Genomic DNA, 17,241 nt, shown 5'->3' on the forward strand with positions numbered 1-17,241 from the left:
GGATGGCCCACAGATGAAGGGAATGATATCTGTGTATGTGTGTATATATATATATAAAAGGGGGTGGTGATTAATGAAAATGTACTGGAAAATGTGAGACTTGAGCATGATGCAAATGGTATAGAATAAGGGGTGGATATTGTCCTGGTTTCGGCAGGGATAGAGTTAATTTCCTTTCTAGTAGCTGGTACAGTGTTTTGGATTTAGGATGAGAACAAAGTTGATAACACACCCATGTTTTAGTTGTTGCTAGGTAATGCTTACACTAGCCAAGGACTTTTCAGCTTCCCATGCTCTACTGACTGAGGAGGCTGGAGGTGCACAAGAAGCTGGGAGGGGGCACAGCCAAACTGGCCAAAGGGACATTCCATACCATGTGACGTCATGCTCAGTACATAAACTGGGAAAAGCTGGCCGGGGGGGCCGCTGCTCGGGGACTGGCTGGGCATCGGTCAGCGGGTGGTGAGCAATTGTGCTGTGCATCACTTGTTTTGTGTATTATTATTATTATTATCATATTATTATTATCATTTTATTTCAATTATTAAACTGTTTTTATCTCAACCCACGAGTCTTTCTAACTTGTGCTCTTCCAATTCTCTCCCCCATCCCACCGGGTTGGGGGGAGTGAGCGAGCGGCTGCGTGGTGCTTAATTGCTGACTGAGATTAAACCACGACACCACCAACTAGCAAAAAGGAAACACAAGCTTTCTTAGGCGTCGTGGGTTTTTGGAGAATGCATATTCCAAATTACAGTCTGATTGTAAACCCTCTCTATCAAGTGACCCGAAAGAAGAACGATTTCAAATGGGGCCCTGAGCAACGACAAGCTTTTGAACAAATTAAAGAGGAGATAGTTCATGCAGTAGCCCTGGGGCCAGTCCAGCCAGGGCAAGATGTAAAAAATGTGTTCTACACCACAGCCGGGGAGAACGGCCCTACCTGGAGCCTCTGGCAGAAAGCACCAGGGGAGACTCGAGGTCGACCCCTAGGGTTTTGGAGTCGGGGATACAGAGGATCCGAGGCCCGCTATACTCCAACTGAAAAAGAGATATTAGCAGCCTATGAAGGGGTTCGAGATGCTTCGGAAGTGATCGGCACTGAAGCACAGCTCCTCCTGGCACCCCGACTGCCGGTGCTGGGCTGGATGTTCAGAGGGAGGGTCCCCTGTACACATCATGCAACTGATGCTACGTGGAGTAAATGGGTCGCACTGATCACACAACGGGCTCGAATAGGAAACCCCAGTCGCCCAGGAATCCTGGAAGTGATCATGGATTGGCCAGAGGGCAAAGATTTTGGAATATCGCCAGAGGAGGAGGTGACGCGTGCTGAGGAGGCCCCAATGTATAATGAACTACCAGAAAATGAGAAGCCATATGCCCTGTTCACCGATGGGTCCTGTCATATTGTGGGAAAGCATCGGAGGTGGAAAGCTGCTGTATGGAGTCCTATGCGACAAGTGGCAGAAACTGCTGAAGGAGAAGGTGAATCGAGCCAATTTGCAGAAGTAAAGGCCATCCAGCTGGCTTTAGACATTGCTGACCGAGAGAAGTGGCCAGTGCTCTGTCTCTGTACTGACTCATGGATGGTGGCAAATGCCCTGTGGGCGTGGTTGCAGCAATGGAAGCAGAGCAACTGGCAGCGCAGAGGCAAACCCATCTGGGCTGCCGCATTGTGGCAAGATATTGCTGCCCGGGTGGAGAACCTGGTTGTAAAAGTCCGTCACGTAGATGCTCACATACCTAAGAGTCGGGCCACTGAAGAACATCAAAACAACCAGCAGGTGGATCAGGCTGCTAAGATTGAAGTGGCTCAGGTGGATCTGGACTGGCAACATAAGGGTGAATTGTTTATAGCTCGGTGGGCCCATGGCACCTCAGGGTGCCATCAAGGAAGAGATGCAACATACAGATGGGCTCGTGATCGAGGGGTGGACTTGACCACGCACTACATTGCGCAGGTTATCCATGAATGCGAAACATGCGCTGCAATCAAGCAAGCCAAGCGGTTATAGCCCGTCTGGTATGGAGGACGATGGCTGAAATATAAATATGGGGAGGCCTGGCAGATCGATTATATCACACTCCCACAAACCCGCCAAGGCAAGCGCCACGTGCTTACAATGGTGGAGGCAACCACCGGATGGCTGGAAACATATCCCGTGCCCCATGCCACTGCCCGGAACACTATCCTGGGCCTTGAAAAGCAAGTCCTATGGCGACATGGCACCCCAGAAAGAATTGAGTCAGACAACGGGACTCATTTCCGAAACAACCTCATGGACACCTGGGCCAAAGAGCACGGCATTGAGTGGGTATATCACATCTCCTATCATGCACCAGCCTCCGGGAAAATTGAACGATACAATGGACTGTTAAAGACTATGCTGAGAGCAATGGGTGGCGGGACATTCAAACATTGGGATACGCATTTAGCAAAGGCCACCTGGTTAGTCAACACTCGGGGATCTGCCAATCGAGCTGGCCCTGCCCAGTCAGAACTTTTACGTACTGTAGATGGGAATAAAGTCCCTGTAGTGCACATGAAAGAAAATATGCTGGGGAAAACAGTTTGGGTTATTCCTGCCTCGGGCAGAGGCAGACCCATCCGTGGGATTGCTTTTGCTCAAGGACCTGGGTGCACTTGGTGGATAATGCGGAAGGATGGGGAAGTCCGATGTGTACCTCAAAGGGATTTGATTTTGGGTGAGAATAGCCAATGATCTGAATTATGTGATGTTAAGTACTAATTATAGTTATAATAGTTATGCTAATAATACACAGATATACTAATCATACTAATAATATTATATGCCATACTAATGTTATTACAATAAGAATCACCCAGACTAATGAAGAATAACTTCAGTGAAACCAAGCAAAGCACAGTGATGATGGTACCAGAACTGACTTCAACATGAAACAATCCAACACCACATACCATCTCCATCTTTCCTGGCCTGGAAGATTATTAGGACAGATGGAGCCCGAAGTCACGGACTAAATGAACTCACCGAACGTTTTAGAGGGATGGCCCACAGACTAAGGGAATGATATCTCTGTGTGTGTGTGTGTGTGTGTGTGTGTGTATATATAGAAAAAAAGGGGGGTGGTGATTAATGAAAATGTACTGGAAAATATGAGACTTGAGCATGACGCAGATGGTATAGAATAAGGGGTGGATATTGTCCTGGTTTCGGCAGGGACAGAGTTAATTTCCTTCCTAGTAGCTGGTACAGGGCTGTGTTTTGGATTTAGGATGAGAACAAAGTTGATAACGCACCGATGTTTTAGTTGTTGCTAGGTAATGCTTACACTAGCCAAGGACTTTTTAGTTTCCCATGCTCTACTGACTGAGAAGGCTGGAGGTGCACAAGAAGCTGGGAGGGGGCACAGCCGGGACAGCTGACCCAAACTGGCCAAAGGGACATTCCATACCATGTGACGTCATGCTCAGTACATAAACTGGGGAAAGCTGGCCGGGGGGGACCGCTGCTCGGGGACTGGCTGGGCATCGGTCGGCGGGTGGTGAGCAATTGTGCTGTGCATCACTTGCTTTGTGTATTATTATTATTATCATATTATTATTACCATCATTTTATTTTAATTGTTGAGCTGTTTTTATCTCAACCCACGAGTTTTTCTCACTTGTGCTCTTCCAATTCTCTCCCCCATCCCACTGGGGGGCGGGGGGAGTGAGCGAGCGGCTGCGTGGTGCTTCGTTGCCGACTGAGGTTAAACCACGACAGCGCACTAGTTATAGCAGACCACCTGCAAGACCAGAAAAGGTTTTTAAAGAGTTGTTTTTGTTTTGGAAATATTTTAGTACTGTACTAATTTTTTCAATGTGGTCATTTGTTGTTCGTATTTGTGAAGGTGCAAAGGGAACCTAAGCAATCCATTCAATATTTCTTTGCCACTTTCCCTTTCAGGTGTAATAAAGCTGGCATAGCTAATGTCCAGCTGCACTCTCAGCAGTGAGAGTGATCCAGAACAGGCTCACTCTGTAGGGGTAGTGGGTAGTGTGGAGTGTCAGCAGATGGAAGTCGGGTTCTAAACAAGTTGTATTTAAGTTATCTTAGCTGGTGGAATGTTTTGTAAAGATTTGCTACAGGCAAATAACCTGCTCTGTCCTTAGATTCCTGGGAACAACAGTATGGTTTTAAAACTATGTATGTTTTTCATTCCACCTCTATCAATTGTATGGAGCAGCTACTCTGGATTGCTCTGGGTCACCCCGTCTATTTACTAGTAAACATATCTGTTATGTAATAACATACATTTCCTTTTCTTTTTTATTCTTTACTTTTTTAAATAACAGAACAATACATAGTATAAAACACTAAAAATACTTCTTTAGTGCACTGGTCCCATTTTCCCGTTTTGTGTGTTTGTGCAAAGGAAAGGAACAGGACTCCTACCTAAACTGTTCTTTCTGTATTAATCTTCCTCCACTTATGCTATATTCAGAGCTTTACTAAGTCATGTTCCTTCTGCATCTGCTTGGAGAACATTTTTGACTGTCAACCCCAGTCACAGGAGCTTTTGGGAACTGTTGGTGCTGGATGGAAGTTTTCTAAATGTTGTAACTTAAGGAGCTTATTCTCATTGTGTTTTACCCTGCTGGAGGGAGTGGGGTCTGAATATATTATATAATAGAATAAGTGTTAAATGAAGCATATTATTTAAATGAAGAAATACCTTTAGTGGACACTGACTTTGAAAGAACTCCTTATTCAGTAACTTTAATTCAGTCACTGATGGGTCTAATGAGTATCTCAAATGAATATGGTAACCCCAAGTGGTGGGCTTCTATTTCTGGACCTCTGATTTGGTTCAAAGGCTCATAAAAATTCATATAAGTAAATATCTCACCATTGTTTAAAAATCTGAGGAAGCTCGAGTGTGATTGTTCCATCAAGAGTCCAAACTAAAGTAGGAGATTGCCTCATGAAATATCTTTTTAATAATGCTTTTCTCAGGAGTTTCTTCTTCTCTATAGCACTGGGGAAGAAATCTGGATATCTAGGAACATCCCTTTTTTCTCTTCCTTGGAGTCCTTGGATTTCACTTCTTGACACTATCACATGCATAGAAGGTTATTGGGAAGAAAGAATGGCAGTTTTAGGAGCATCTCACCCTCTTTGGGTCCCTGAAGCACATACATACAGGGAGAACTACCTGAAAAGAAATTCCATATGTCCCAGCAATTGCTGAGTGTTGTAATGGTTCCTTGGCACCACAGGCTGTCAGGGATTAAGCCATTTCACAGTTGTTTGAGACAAATGATAGAGCTGAAAGTCTGGCCTGTAGCATTTAAAAATATTGAGCAATGCCTCAGAATATCTTTGGAGAGAGAAAGCAAAAAAGAATACTGTCAGCATCTGATTTAGAACAGAAGGAAAATATGGGGAGGCAGAATTTAACCTTATGTTAGTTTATGTGATCGTGTCCTTTCTTTGTTATCTCATAGAGTATTTGGGCTAGTGTTTTGATAATGATCTGAGGGACAGAGGTTAAAAAAGACATGGACAAACCTGATAAGTGTGTTGAGTAACACATATATGTTTATTGAAATGGTTGTGGCTATGTTCCTCTCTGCGTGTGCCCTGTCATAGTAACTATGATGTATATTATTCAGGTGTATTTTAATGTGCAGTTTTTGATGCTGCACATTGGAAAATATGGTACACAAAGACCATAAGTAGTCTGAGCCTCAGTTACACATCTCTTCCTGAGATGGTCAGATTTAATGCTGTCTTTGAGGGAAGCATTTCAAGCCTACTTAGCCACCGGCACACATTAACGTGAAATTTTCTTTACATGCACTGACATACACAGTGTGTATAGCAAGATATCAATAACCATGAAAAACTCATTTTGCATAGAGATACCAAATTTAAATAAATATACTATGCAAAAAATCATTTTTATGATGAAACTAAGTACCAGACTTTTACAATCATTCTTTTAAATTGGCATTTTTATAATTAGGGGTGGGTGTATGTGCAATATACATATATGAATGATAGAATAGTCTAACTTCCCCATTTGAACACACTAAGAATGTTTCATTCGTGTAGATAGCTATATCCACAAGATCTTGTGGATTGATTTCTAATGACCTACTAGAAAATTTGGTCTTAACTCTGGATGCGGGAAACACTCTGGAAAATATAAGATAACAAGGCTTTCATGTAGTTTTGTGAAAAGCATTATTCTTTGCCTTCTGTGCTTTGCATGCAGAAGGTGTTTGATGCCTCATGGCTTTATATAAGACTTAAACTTACTAACTTCTCTGCTCTGTGGCACTGTATTCAGGATGTAGAGTCCTCAGGAATTCCTACAGGCTCTCCAAGATCGAGGACAGGCCTTTGGATAATTTATAGACCATTTGATTATATGCCTTCTGATGATGGAAGGTGGTGTTTTTCATCCCCTAGTTAGGGAAAAGCTTGAGATGTCTATCTCCAACCACCATATGATTTTCAACCATTTGTACTTAATACCTTCTTCCTCTCTGAGGACTATAATGCTGTTTTTAGTTACATAAGTGATATTTTGGGGACTAGAAGCTATAGAAAACTGTTTGGTCAAAAATTTGGTAGAACAGCAGCCACAGAGGCTATATTTTGCTAGTCTGTGTCATAGTTCCATCAGTTCTTTTATAAGGGTAAAGCAACTCCAGTATTTAACCATTTAAAATTTGGATTTTTAAATTAAACAATTGCCACAATGCCTTTGTGAGTACAGTTGATTCTCCTTCTGCAAGGAATGCCTCAAGGAGTACAGCTGATGCTACTTTATCATTGTTTATCGCTTCCTTTTTATTCCTTACAGCAGAGCAGCAATACTGTTTTCACATTTGTTCTTCTACCGGGATTGTAAAGAAACTGGCCAATTTCCTTGTACTTTGCATTCACCAGCATCCTCAGATAGCCTGCTAGGAATTTGTTTTGATATACTAATGATTTACAAAATTAATTTCTCTACTTTTCTTTTAAGTAGCTTCAGGGAGTCTCTGATCTAAGTTGTCGTTGTGTGCAATCTGTCTACTCTGAATTTGTTTCTCTTTTTCTAATCTGGTGTTATATGAATTTAACACAAATTGTTATGTAAATACAGAAAAACCCATTAATATCTATGATGTGCTATCTATTTTTACATTTATACTGTGTGGTGTTAGAAACATCAAGTTTGTTTATAGTTTAAGATTCATGTCTTATTGTTACATACCACACGTTGGAAATGCATTATATAATTTCAAATGAAAATAACTTTTTTTAATTTGTCTTACAGGGTGCAGGCTTAGTAAAGGTAGATGGTAGTTCTGTATTTGAAGAAGCTTTAGAGAACATCGATGAAGAACTTAAATTAGATTTCAATGTTAGACTAATAATTAATAAGAAATTTGAAAGCTATGAGCAGGCATAACATCTTTGACCTTGACTGGAGTTTGGCCTTCTGCATAGGCTGCAGGACTCGATTTTATAGGAAGAGCTTGTTCTCTTTTTATTACTAGCACCATTCCCCATTCGAATGGGGAGTAGTATCATAAAATGAATGCATGGTTATTATAACAGAATTGACTGAAAGCAGCTGAGAGGGTGTGTATATATATATAAAAATATAAAAAAATATACACACACCCCCTTTAAATTGTGCTGTTCAGCTGTTCTTTCTCGCCTTCATTCATTTTCCCTCCTTGCTTTCTGAATAGTAAAAGTACACAACCAAGCAAGCAGGAACACGCAAATACCACTGCATTTTCCAAATTAAAAATTAACAATTGCATTTAGTAGGTTGCATAATTGCAAGCATATAAAATGTACATGAAATCCTGTACTAATTTCTATCTATTTTCAGTACATCCCAACTTGTTATCCACAGCCTATTTTGTTCCAGAATATTTGATATTCCTGTATTTCATGGACTGAATTTAGAGACACGGATTTGTATGGAAATTTACCTCATAAATATGATTTTGAAATGTTACTATTTTTTAAAATAGGAATATTTGTACTGGATCTGTGGTCCTCTGTGGCTTCTGGTGCTTTCTACCTTCTGTGTTTTCACCTCCTAAATCTCATTATGTGACAACTGAAGACATTATCACTTTCAAATATTATTTTTCTTAGAAGCAATTGGCTTAGCCAAAGTCAAGGGAAGTTGATAAGGATTTTCTGTGCCTGCAAACATAACCCATTCCACTTAGCACTACTGAGAAACTTCTTTCTTTGTAGCATATTAGGATTTCTTCTGCTGACAACTGAATATGTTCTTAAGTATATTTTTCATAATGATATCCTAAAGTTTTTTAAAAAGTGATTAAATATCATTTTCTTTTATGAAAATTGTAAGATCAAATTTTGATGTCTAAGTTTAACTCAACATTCTTCTATTCTCATCTTTTGAATCGAATCAATACTTAAGGTATAATTTTTCTTGAATTGCCTTTCTGCATATAGTATTCATATTGAAATCTGTGAAGACGGTAGGTAAAAAGGGAGGACAAAAGACCATTGCTTTTCCAGCATATTCTGCAACTTTAAAAGACATTTTAAAACACTGCTGATTTAACATGTGTTTGATATTTATCTGAGAACTGAAATGGTCAGCTGTGTCATTCATTTATTCTTTCCTTCAGAAAACCACACAACATTTGAGGGATTTGATATTATCTATCTCATATTCAGTTAAACTGGTTACTATTAATCTGTTGTCGTGGTTTAATCTCAGTCGGCAACTAAGCACCACGCAGCCGCTCGCTCGCTCCCCCCCCGGTGGGATGGGGGAGAGAATCGGAAGGGTAAAAGTGAGAAAACTCATGGGTTGAGATAAAGACAGTTTAACAGGTAAAGCAAAAGCCGCGCACGCAAGCAAAGCAAAACCAGGAATTCATTCACTACTTCCCATCGGCAGGCAGGTGTTCAGCCATCTCCAGGAAAGCAGGGCTCCATCACGCGTAACGGTTACTTGGGAAGACAAACACCATCACTCCAAACATAACATTCCCTCCCCCCCTCCCCTCCCCTCCCCTCCTTCCCCCCTCCCCCTCCCCCCCCCCTCCTTCCCCCCCCTCCTTCCCCCCCCTCCCCTCCCCCCTCCTTCCCCCTCCCCCTCCCCCTCCCCTCCTTCCCCCCTCCCCCTCCCCCTCCCCTCCTTCCCCCCTCCCCTCCCCCTCCCCCTCCCCCTCCCCCTCCCCCTCCCCTCCTTCCCCCCTCCCCCTCCCCCTCCCCTCCCCTCCCCTCCCCCCTTCTTCCCCCAGCTTTATGTACTGAGCATGACGTCACATGGTATGGAATATCCCTTTGGCCAGTTTGGGTCAGCTGTCCTGGCTGTGCCCCCTCCCAGCTTCTTGTGCACCTCCAGCCTTCTCAGTCGGTAGAGCATGGGAAGCTGAAAAGTCCTTGGCTAGTGTAAGCACTACCTAGCAACAACTAAAACATCGGTGTGTTATCAACATTGTTCTCACCCTAAATCCAAAACACAGCACTGTACCAGCTACTAGGAAGGAAATTAACTCTATCCCTGCCAAAACCAGGACATCTGTATTCTGGGTGCTCTCAATACCTGGCCCTCTTTATAGCTGTTTTACCATTTGTGTGATCTGACTGACAGTATTTACAGGCTAATCACAAGAACCAAATGCACTTGAGCCTCGTTGTATTTTGAAAGTTTGGCCCTTTATATCAAATAGTACATTTGCTAAGTGCAAACCAGCTGTCTTTTGGTAATAAATAGATAGATAGATAGATTTGCCTTCCTACCAGTATGAATTTCATTTTTATATCTAGCATACAAAGTCTTCAGAAAGACCACAGGTAAAAGAAAGTGTATGTGCTCATGTTGCATACATTGCATTCACTGAGTGTGTTTCTTTAGCTTAATTCAACACTGTGTTTCTTTGGCTTTAATAGTATTGCAGTGGAGGTAAGTACTATACCGAAGATAAAGAGAAGGAACACGAAGGAGCAAAAATCAGGTCCAAAAATAAAAGAATTTGGGTAGGGTTTTTTTGTTTTGTTTGTTTCTTACTGTGGTTAACTTCTTTCTTTCTTTTAGTGTCACTCCAACTACAATAAAGTTAATTTATTGTTATCACTTTCTTAAACAAAGAACTGGAGCAATTTTCTGGAAGACAAACTGAATGTGTTGGGAGGAAGATGTAGAATGTGGTTTTGGATCTCTAAAGGACATATACAGAGAGTTCAGGCTTGCATTTCTAAACTTCTGACGGATGGAAAGGGACAAAAAGCAATGCAGATGAGGAATTGCTTGTTTGGCCCTGTATACGGTGTGTAGCATGCTGGAAATACTTTTCTTACGTTCAGAAGGACATTCTTTGTGTATTTCACCTTCTCACCCCTTAAATTACTTCTAAGTTTTTGAATAATCTAATTTTAAAAATCCTGCAAAAGTTTTTTATTTCCGATTACATATTTACTGAACAGCCTTGTCTAGATTCAGACTAGAAGTGAAGTGGTGTGAAGGTCTTCTCCTGTTGCTGAGATTATATGTTCTTTGTCATTATGGATTATTTTCCTTTTTTGAAAAGTTACCTTGCATATCCCTACTCTCTACTAGTGACCAATATTGTTCAATTAAGTATTTAGTTAGTAAATCTTCAGGAACAACATTTACTAAACAGTGTGAAGTGTTTTATTACTTTTGTTCCTGGGTGGTAAACTGAAGGCTTTGATTCTGCAAGGACCTACATACATGTGCATTTAATTTTCAGCTAATAGACCTCACCTGGCTGCCTAGGCTACTCTGGTGTTTGCAGGCCTCTGCTTTTCATTTTTGGTTTTTTGAAGGTGTGACTCCAGTTCATTTAGACGTGGTCAACCTAGCTTTAAAACAGCTAGTTCAGGTATTGCTAGTAGTTGAGGTACAGTTGCACTGATTTTTCACTATGAGTTATCTTTTAGAGTCTTTATGTAGTTTCTTGGCTGGTTTTGCAGCCTGCATTGGTCTATATTGGTACCTGAAGTTTGAAGAAAGCTTGAATAGTTCTACTGAAGCTATAATCTCTCCTGTCTGAAGCGTCGATGTGCTCTAAAGAAGTCTTAACGTTGTACTGCAGAAAGTATTTTCAATTTGTAATTTAGATTTTTCATCCTGAAAAACCTTTCTTAACTTCTTCTTAATTCTATGAACTTTGAATAAGCAATTGATTTTGAAGGGATGAGGTTTAAATTGGCACAGGGTTTTGTTTTATCAAAAATGACAATTAAACAAAAATATGAAAAAATCTTAGTAAATAATATGTGGAAATTCAGTTTCATATACAGTTTTAAAAATAATGCACAAAAACATTCTTTTTGGCTTAACCAAAATCACATTCACTTAGTAGTGACTTAGTAATGTCATTTGCTGAAATGGCATATTTATTTTGGTTTTGGTGGTCATTAGCAGCTCTGAAAACAATGGTATTTTAAAATGGAATTATAACAACGTTTGTTAATGGCATACTAAAGTTAACCTTATATTTTATCATTTCAGTTATTCATGGTGGACAATGGAGCAGATGACTGGAGAATAGCCATGACTTATGAGCGTATTTTCTTTATCTGCTTGGAAATACTTGTATGTGCTATACATCCCATACCTGGGAACTATACATTCACATGGACAGCCCGGCTTGCCTTTTCTTATGCTCCATCCACAACAACAGCTGATGTGGATATTATTTTATCTATACCAATGTTCTTAAGGCTGTATCTTATTGCCAGAGTTATGCTTTTGCACAGCAAACTTTTCACTGATGCATCATCTAGAAGCATTGGAGCATTAAATAAGATAAACTTCAATACCCGTTTTGTTATGAAGACTTTAATGACAATATGTCCAGGAACTGTACTGTTGGTTTTTAGTATCTCATTATGGATAATTGCTGCGTGGACTGTCCGAGCTTGTGAAAGGTAAGGTTGTTCTGTTTGGTTGGTTGGGTCGGTTAGTCTGTCTGTCTTGTTTTGCTTCTTTGGTTTTGTATTCGAAGGACCTAAATATTTAATGGAATGGAGCTTCCTGGTCTTTGATATGTTGAGTGCTGGTTGGATTTCACTCTGTCACAGATTGTCAGGAGTGCTTTGCCTTTTAATCTGAAGCATTTATGTAGAGAAGTTTGTGCTACAACATTTATTGTAGTATTGCAAGTCGATTTCAATGTTTTCATTTAACTTTGCTAAAACACAGTGGGATACCATAAAATGTCTTTTAACAACAGTTACAGCTGTTGATGTTCTGTGTTGATAACAGCTTTCATTTATTGTGTTTGCGAGTTAAATTTATTGAGAGTAGCATAGCTAAAATAGCTATGGAAAATTCCAATGGAAAATGTATTTTTTTTTTCAATTAGACTTTTATTGTCCTGTTTCTTCAAAAAAAGAAAAGTGAAAAAATGTTGTTGGGGAGTTGGCAAGATCAAGAAAGGGTGATGCACTGGTTTTGACTGGGATAGAGTTAATTTTCTTCATAGCAGCTCGTATGGGGCTATGTTTTGGATTTGTGACCAAAATAGCGTTGATAGCACACCAATGTTTTAGCTATTGCTGAACAGTGCTTACACAGCGTCAAGACCTTCTCTGTTTCTCACTCTGCCCACCCCCAGCGAGGGGTGCACAAGAGATTGGGAGGGGACACAGCCAGGACAGCTGACCCCAACTGACCAAAGGGATATTCCATACCATATACCATCATGCTCAGCAATAAAAGCTGGGGGAAAGAAGGAGGAAGGGGGGAAGTTTGGAGATATGGCATTTGTCTTCCCAAGTAACCGTTACATGTGATGGAGCCCTGCTTTCCTGGAAAAGTAAGATGGGAAGTAGTGAATGAATTCCTATTTTGCTTTGCTTGTGCGTACAGCTTTTGCTTTCCCTATTAAACTGTCTTTGTCTTAACCCATGCGTTTTTGCGCTTTTACCCTTCCAATTCTCTTCCCCCTCCCACTGGGGGGGGCTGAGCAAGCGGCTGTGTGGGGCTTAGCTGCCTACTGGGGTTAACCCACAACAGAGGCAAAGAGGAACAGGGGGAGGGAGGGGGGGGGGAGAGAGAGAGAGAGAGAGAAACAGAGGGGAAGAGAGATAAATAGGGGGTGAGAAAGAGATGGAGAGAAATAAAAAAAAAGAAAGAAAGACAGCGAGCAACAGAGAGACAAAGAAGGAGAAAGGAAAAGTTAGAAAGAGACAGAGAAAGAAAGAGAAGGGGGAAGGGAGAGAAAAAGAGAAACGGGGAGAAAGAGGGGGGGGGAAGAGAGAGGTAGAGAGAGTGAAAGAGAGAAAAAGAGGAACAGAAAAGAGAGCTACTAAAAGAAAGATAAAAAGTTAGGGGGGGGGAGAGAGAGAGAGAAGGAAAGAGAGGGAGAGTAAGATAGGAAGAGAGAAAGAGAAAGGGAGGGAGAAGGGGGGGGGAGAGGGAGAGCAGACAGACAAACCAAGAGAGACAGCAAAAGCGAGAGTGTGAGAGAGAGAGAAAGCATGAGAAAGCACACAAGAGACAAAGCGAGTTGAAGAGAGAAAAAAGTGGGAGAGAGAGAAATACTGAGCGAGAGAGAGAGAGAGAGAAAGCGAGGGGCAAAAGCAAGAGACTGAGCGAGAGAGAGCAAGAGAGGAAAAGAGAGAACGCGATGGAGCAAAAGTAAGAAACCGTGTGTGTGAGTCGGCACAGGCAGGGCGCAGGTGTCCATTTGGGCTTGCGGGGTGTAGGGCAGGGTAACTTACAGAGGCACGTAATAAACACATATAGAAAAAGAAATAAACATATCCCTACAATAATGCTTTGAATCAGGTGTCCCACCCATCCTGTCAGGGAATTAAACCACTCAGCTAGCCAGGCACCACCAGTAGATTGTTTCATTTGATGCATTAAGTCCTGGAGATGTTGAATGTCGTCCTCTACGCTGGCCGATTCATCAGCTGAAGCAACACATGCCTTCAAAATCGGAGCAGCGTTTATGGTGTCGAAGAAGGAGATAGTCCACCGCCAACTGATTTTTGTAATGTTCCTTGGCGTACAGCCATTACCTACTCGGAAAGAATAACAATGAGGAACATTAATATCAAAAGCACTTAGCACAGTATAATTCTGTAATACAGCTACTGGGGTCGGCACGCTGATGAAACACGTTGTCAAGAGATCTGCAGCTGTTAATCCTCCCTCAATACAAAAGGCAGATGAATTAGTTACAGTAGAGGCCAACCAAATCCAAGTATTTACATGTTGATCTTGTGGAAATGTATCCAGGGCATGTGCTTGTAGTACAACACTACAAAGCACGACGAGCCAACCTGTGATAAGGGAGGAAAACAGGAGTGTCATCTCCTTCCAGTAATACATATGCCGTTGCTCCAGCTCCTTCAGCTAATATTACTCTGGGTTTGATAACCTGATGTGGGGTAATTGCCCACACAGATCGAAGAGCTATGGCTTGTGCTTTTTCAGATTGAACTTCAACTCGATGTTGGGTTCGTGACACCAATAACACTGTTCCAATGCTATCTCCTCTAGATAAGACACAGGTATTCATTGAAGATACCTGAAATACAAGAATCTGATATCAACAGAGGATGTAAAATAAGAGGAGAAGTTGGGGTACAGAACCATACGGCATTCTCAGGGGTTATTATATGAATCTTCACATCTAGACTAATAGGTCGCAGTCCCACCACGCAATCAGTCGGTGTAAACAATTCCATTTCCCCTGTAGTTAATATTTTGGGAGAGATACCATCTGGAAGAATTTCAATCCTCACCATGTTTTGTACTGGATGTGTTGTAATACGATCATAGGGTGTTTGATTATGAATATTCCGGCTGTTTAACAAAAAACCTGCTTTAGTAAGACGTGAACTCCAATGTTGTAAAATTTTAGTACTGGTTAGCTTTTTTTAATTGTTCCTTCAACATCCCATTCATTCTTTCAATCAAGCCATTGGCTTGAGGATGGTAGGCAACGTGGAATATCCAATCTATCCCTAGCCCTTGAGCCCAATCTTGGACATTATGTCCACTAAAGTGTGTTCCTTGGTCACTTTGTATTTGGTGAGGAGGTCCGTATTGATGAATGAGTTGTTCTAATGCTTCAGTTGTGTTATGTTGATTAGCATATTTGGTGGGTTTAGCAAAAAAGAGTCCTGACACTGTATCCACAGCAGTGGATACATATCACCACCCCCTCGATGGGGGCAGGGGGCCAATGTCGGCCCAGTCATCTGCCACAATCCCTTCAGAGGTATACCTGCTGCGGCACAGACATAACCATGGCCACAGACGTTTCAGGGTGTCCTGCTCCCATGTGGACTCATCCACAGGTGACAGTCCCTTCGACTCGAGTTGACACTGGAGTTCCAACCTGTCCAGTACAGCAGCACAGAAACAGCAGCGATGCCCTGGCCATCTGCCAGCCCAGGTGCACTGCCATTGCTGTTATCAAAATATTCCCAGGCGCAGCAGAGTAAGATGCTAAGCAGTGCAGCAAGCAGCGAAAGCAAAAAGCAGCCACTAACGAGCACTAGACTCTAATATACAGTAAGGCAAGCAAGCCCCATGGCAAGCACAGGAGCCTGCCAATTAATAGCTAAACAGCAATAACAGCTATAAATTCAATCTAGCGCATTCCAATTAAATCTGTCGTTATCTTGAACCCTTCAAGCCCCACGTTGGGCGCCAAAAAGGACTGTCGTGGTTTAACCCCAGCCGGCAACTAAGCACCACACAGCCGCTCGCTCACCCCCCCCCCCCCGTGGGATGGGGGAGAGAATCAGAAGGGTAAAAGTGAGAAAACTCATGGGTTGAGGTAAAGGCAGTTTAATAGGTAAAGCAAAAGCTGCACATGCAAGCAAAGCAAAACAAGGAATTCATTCACTCCTTCCCATCGGCAGGCAGGTGTTCAGCCATCTCCAGGAAAGCAGGGCTCCATCATGCGTAACGGTAACTTGGGAAGACAAATGCCATCACTCCAAACGTCCCCTTGTTTATTAGCAATACGCGCTACCAACCGCTCTACAGTACCTTGCAGTCCATGGCACAGCTCTGCTTGAGTAGTAATTACTTCTTGTGCGATTGCCTTTGTATCTTGTAAAGCCCCGACTTCCCTTTCCAACTCTCTCATTTTACTCCGTAATGCCATAACTTCACGATCAAGAGCTCTAAGACTGGTAACTAATAACCATCCCAATCTCCCCGCTAATTTGCGAGAAGACTCCGATGCCGCTTTCCATGGCAATCTGCGCATAGCCGTTTCAATTGTCTCGGGGGGGGTAACCACCGCCCCGTCATCTATTTCAGGCCATGCTTCCGGCGGAGCCAATGTAGCCAGGAAAGCGGCCATGGGGGTCCAGCGCTGAGTAGTGGGCCATCCTGGAATATGGAGAGTCACCGTCGTGGCTTCCCCAGTCCCTGATTTTTTTGCCGGCCGTGGCATGGCTGTTCCTGGATCCTGCCAACTATGCCAAATGTGTGGGTCAGCACAGGCAGGGCGCAGGAACAGCCACAAAACCACGGATGAAATGCAAAGAGTAAATTTATTTTCGTTACCTCGCCAACCGGGGGATCCCCGAAGCAGCACCCGGGCAGAGGCACACAAGTGGGAACGCAGGCACCGTGGAGCTCGGTCCATGCTGGAGGATCGCCAAACCTGCTGTTTTCGCCTGTTTATCAGGGATTCGCACAGGCATAGTTTACCACTGTGCTTTGATCTTTCCCGTAGCAGGGCAGGAATCTCAAGCACGTTTGACAGGGTGCCTCTGAGTCTATCACAGGCCTATGTTATCTAAACACAGATGTTCTACTTGTCAAACACACAAGGATAAACAACAATTAGAATGATATATGTGTTTTTCTACACCCCAGCTGCAAGTCACTTGAGCGTGTTTACAATCCTCCTCACCAGTCTTCCGTTATTATCCCACACCGTGTGAGAGCAAGAGCAAAAGCTAGAGGAAGAGAGAGTGAGAAAGAAAGCGAGAAGGGAAGAGGCAGCGAAATGGGGGGAGAGAGCAAGAGAGGGAGAAAGCAAAAGCGACAATGTGTGTGCGAGACTGGGAGTGAATGAAAAGGCGAGATAGAGAAAAAGCTAGAGAGAGAGAAAGGCTAGCGAAAGATAGAGAAAGCGAGAAAGAGACATGTTGTTTTTCCTCTTCCTTTCCCTGTTTGTCCACTTTGGAAGCTGTTTAGGGGAGTTATTTGTGACAGCTAGCTGATATAAATCAGCAGTTAAAATGCAAGCTGACTGTTATG

The 17,241-nt window shown here is 42.4% G+C and overlaps 1 protein-coding gene and 1 long non-coding RNA gene across 2 annotated transcripts in view; one reads left to right on the forward strand and one right to left on the reverse strand.

Moving 5' to 3' along the window:
* LOC143172124 (small conductance calcium-activated potassium channel protein 2-like) overlaps nucleotides 1–11,931 on the forward strand; it is a 39,461-nt gene extending 27,530 nt beyond the window's left edge. Inside the window, 1 exon segment of the mRNA XM_076361380.1 lies at nucleotides 11,509–11,931. Within this exon segment, the coding sequence (XP_076217495.1) occupies nucleotides 11,509–11,931 (423 nt within the window).
* Nucleotides 11,932–13,839: 1,908 nt separating this feature from the next.
* On the reverse strand, nucleotides 13,840–16,629 carry LOC143172126 (uncharacterized). Its single transcript, XR_012997300.1, has 2 exons — nucleotides 16,540–16,629; nucleotides 13,840–14,027 (listed from the first exon to the last, which is right to left on the reverse strand). It is a non-coding gene; the product is annotated as an uncharacterized LOC143172126 (long non-coding RNA).
* Between the last annotated feature and the right edge of the window lie 612 nt (nucleotides 16,630–17,241).

This window comes from Aptenodytes patagonicus, chromosome W (genome assembly GCF_965638725.1).
Source record: "Aptenodytes patagonicus chromosome W, bAptPat1.pri.cur, whole genome shotgun sequence".
Taxonomy (NCBI): Eukaryota; Metazoa; Chordata; class Aves; order Sphenisciformes; family Spheniscidae; genus Aptenodytes; species Aptenodytes patagonicus.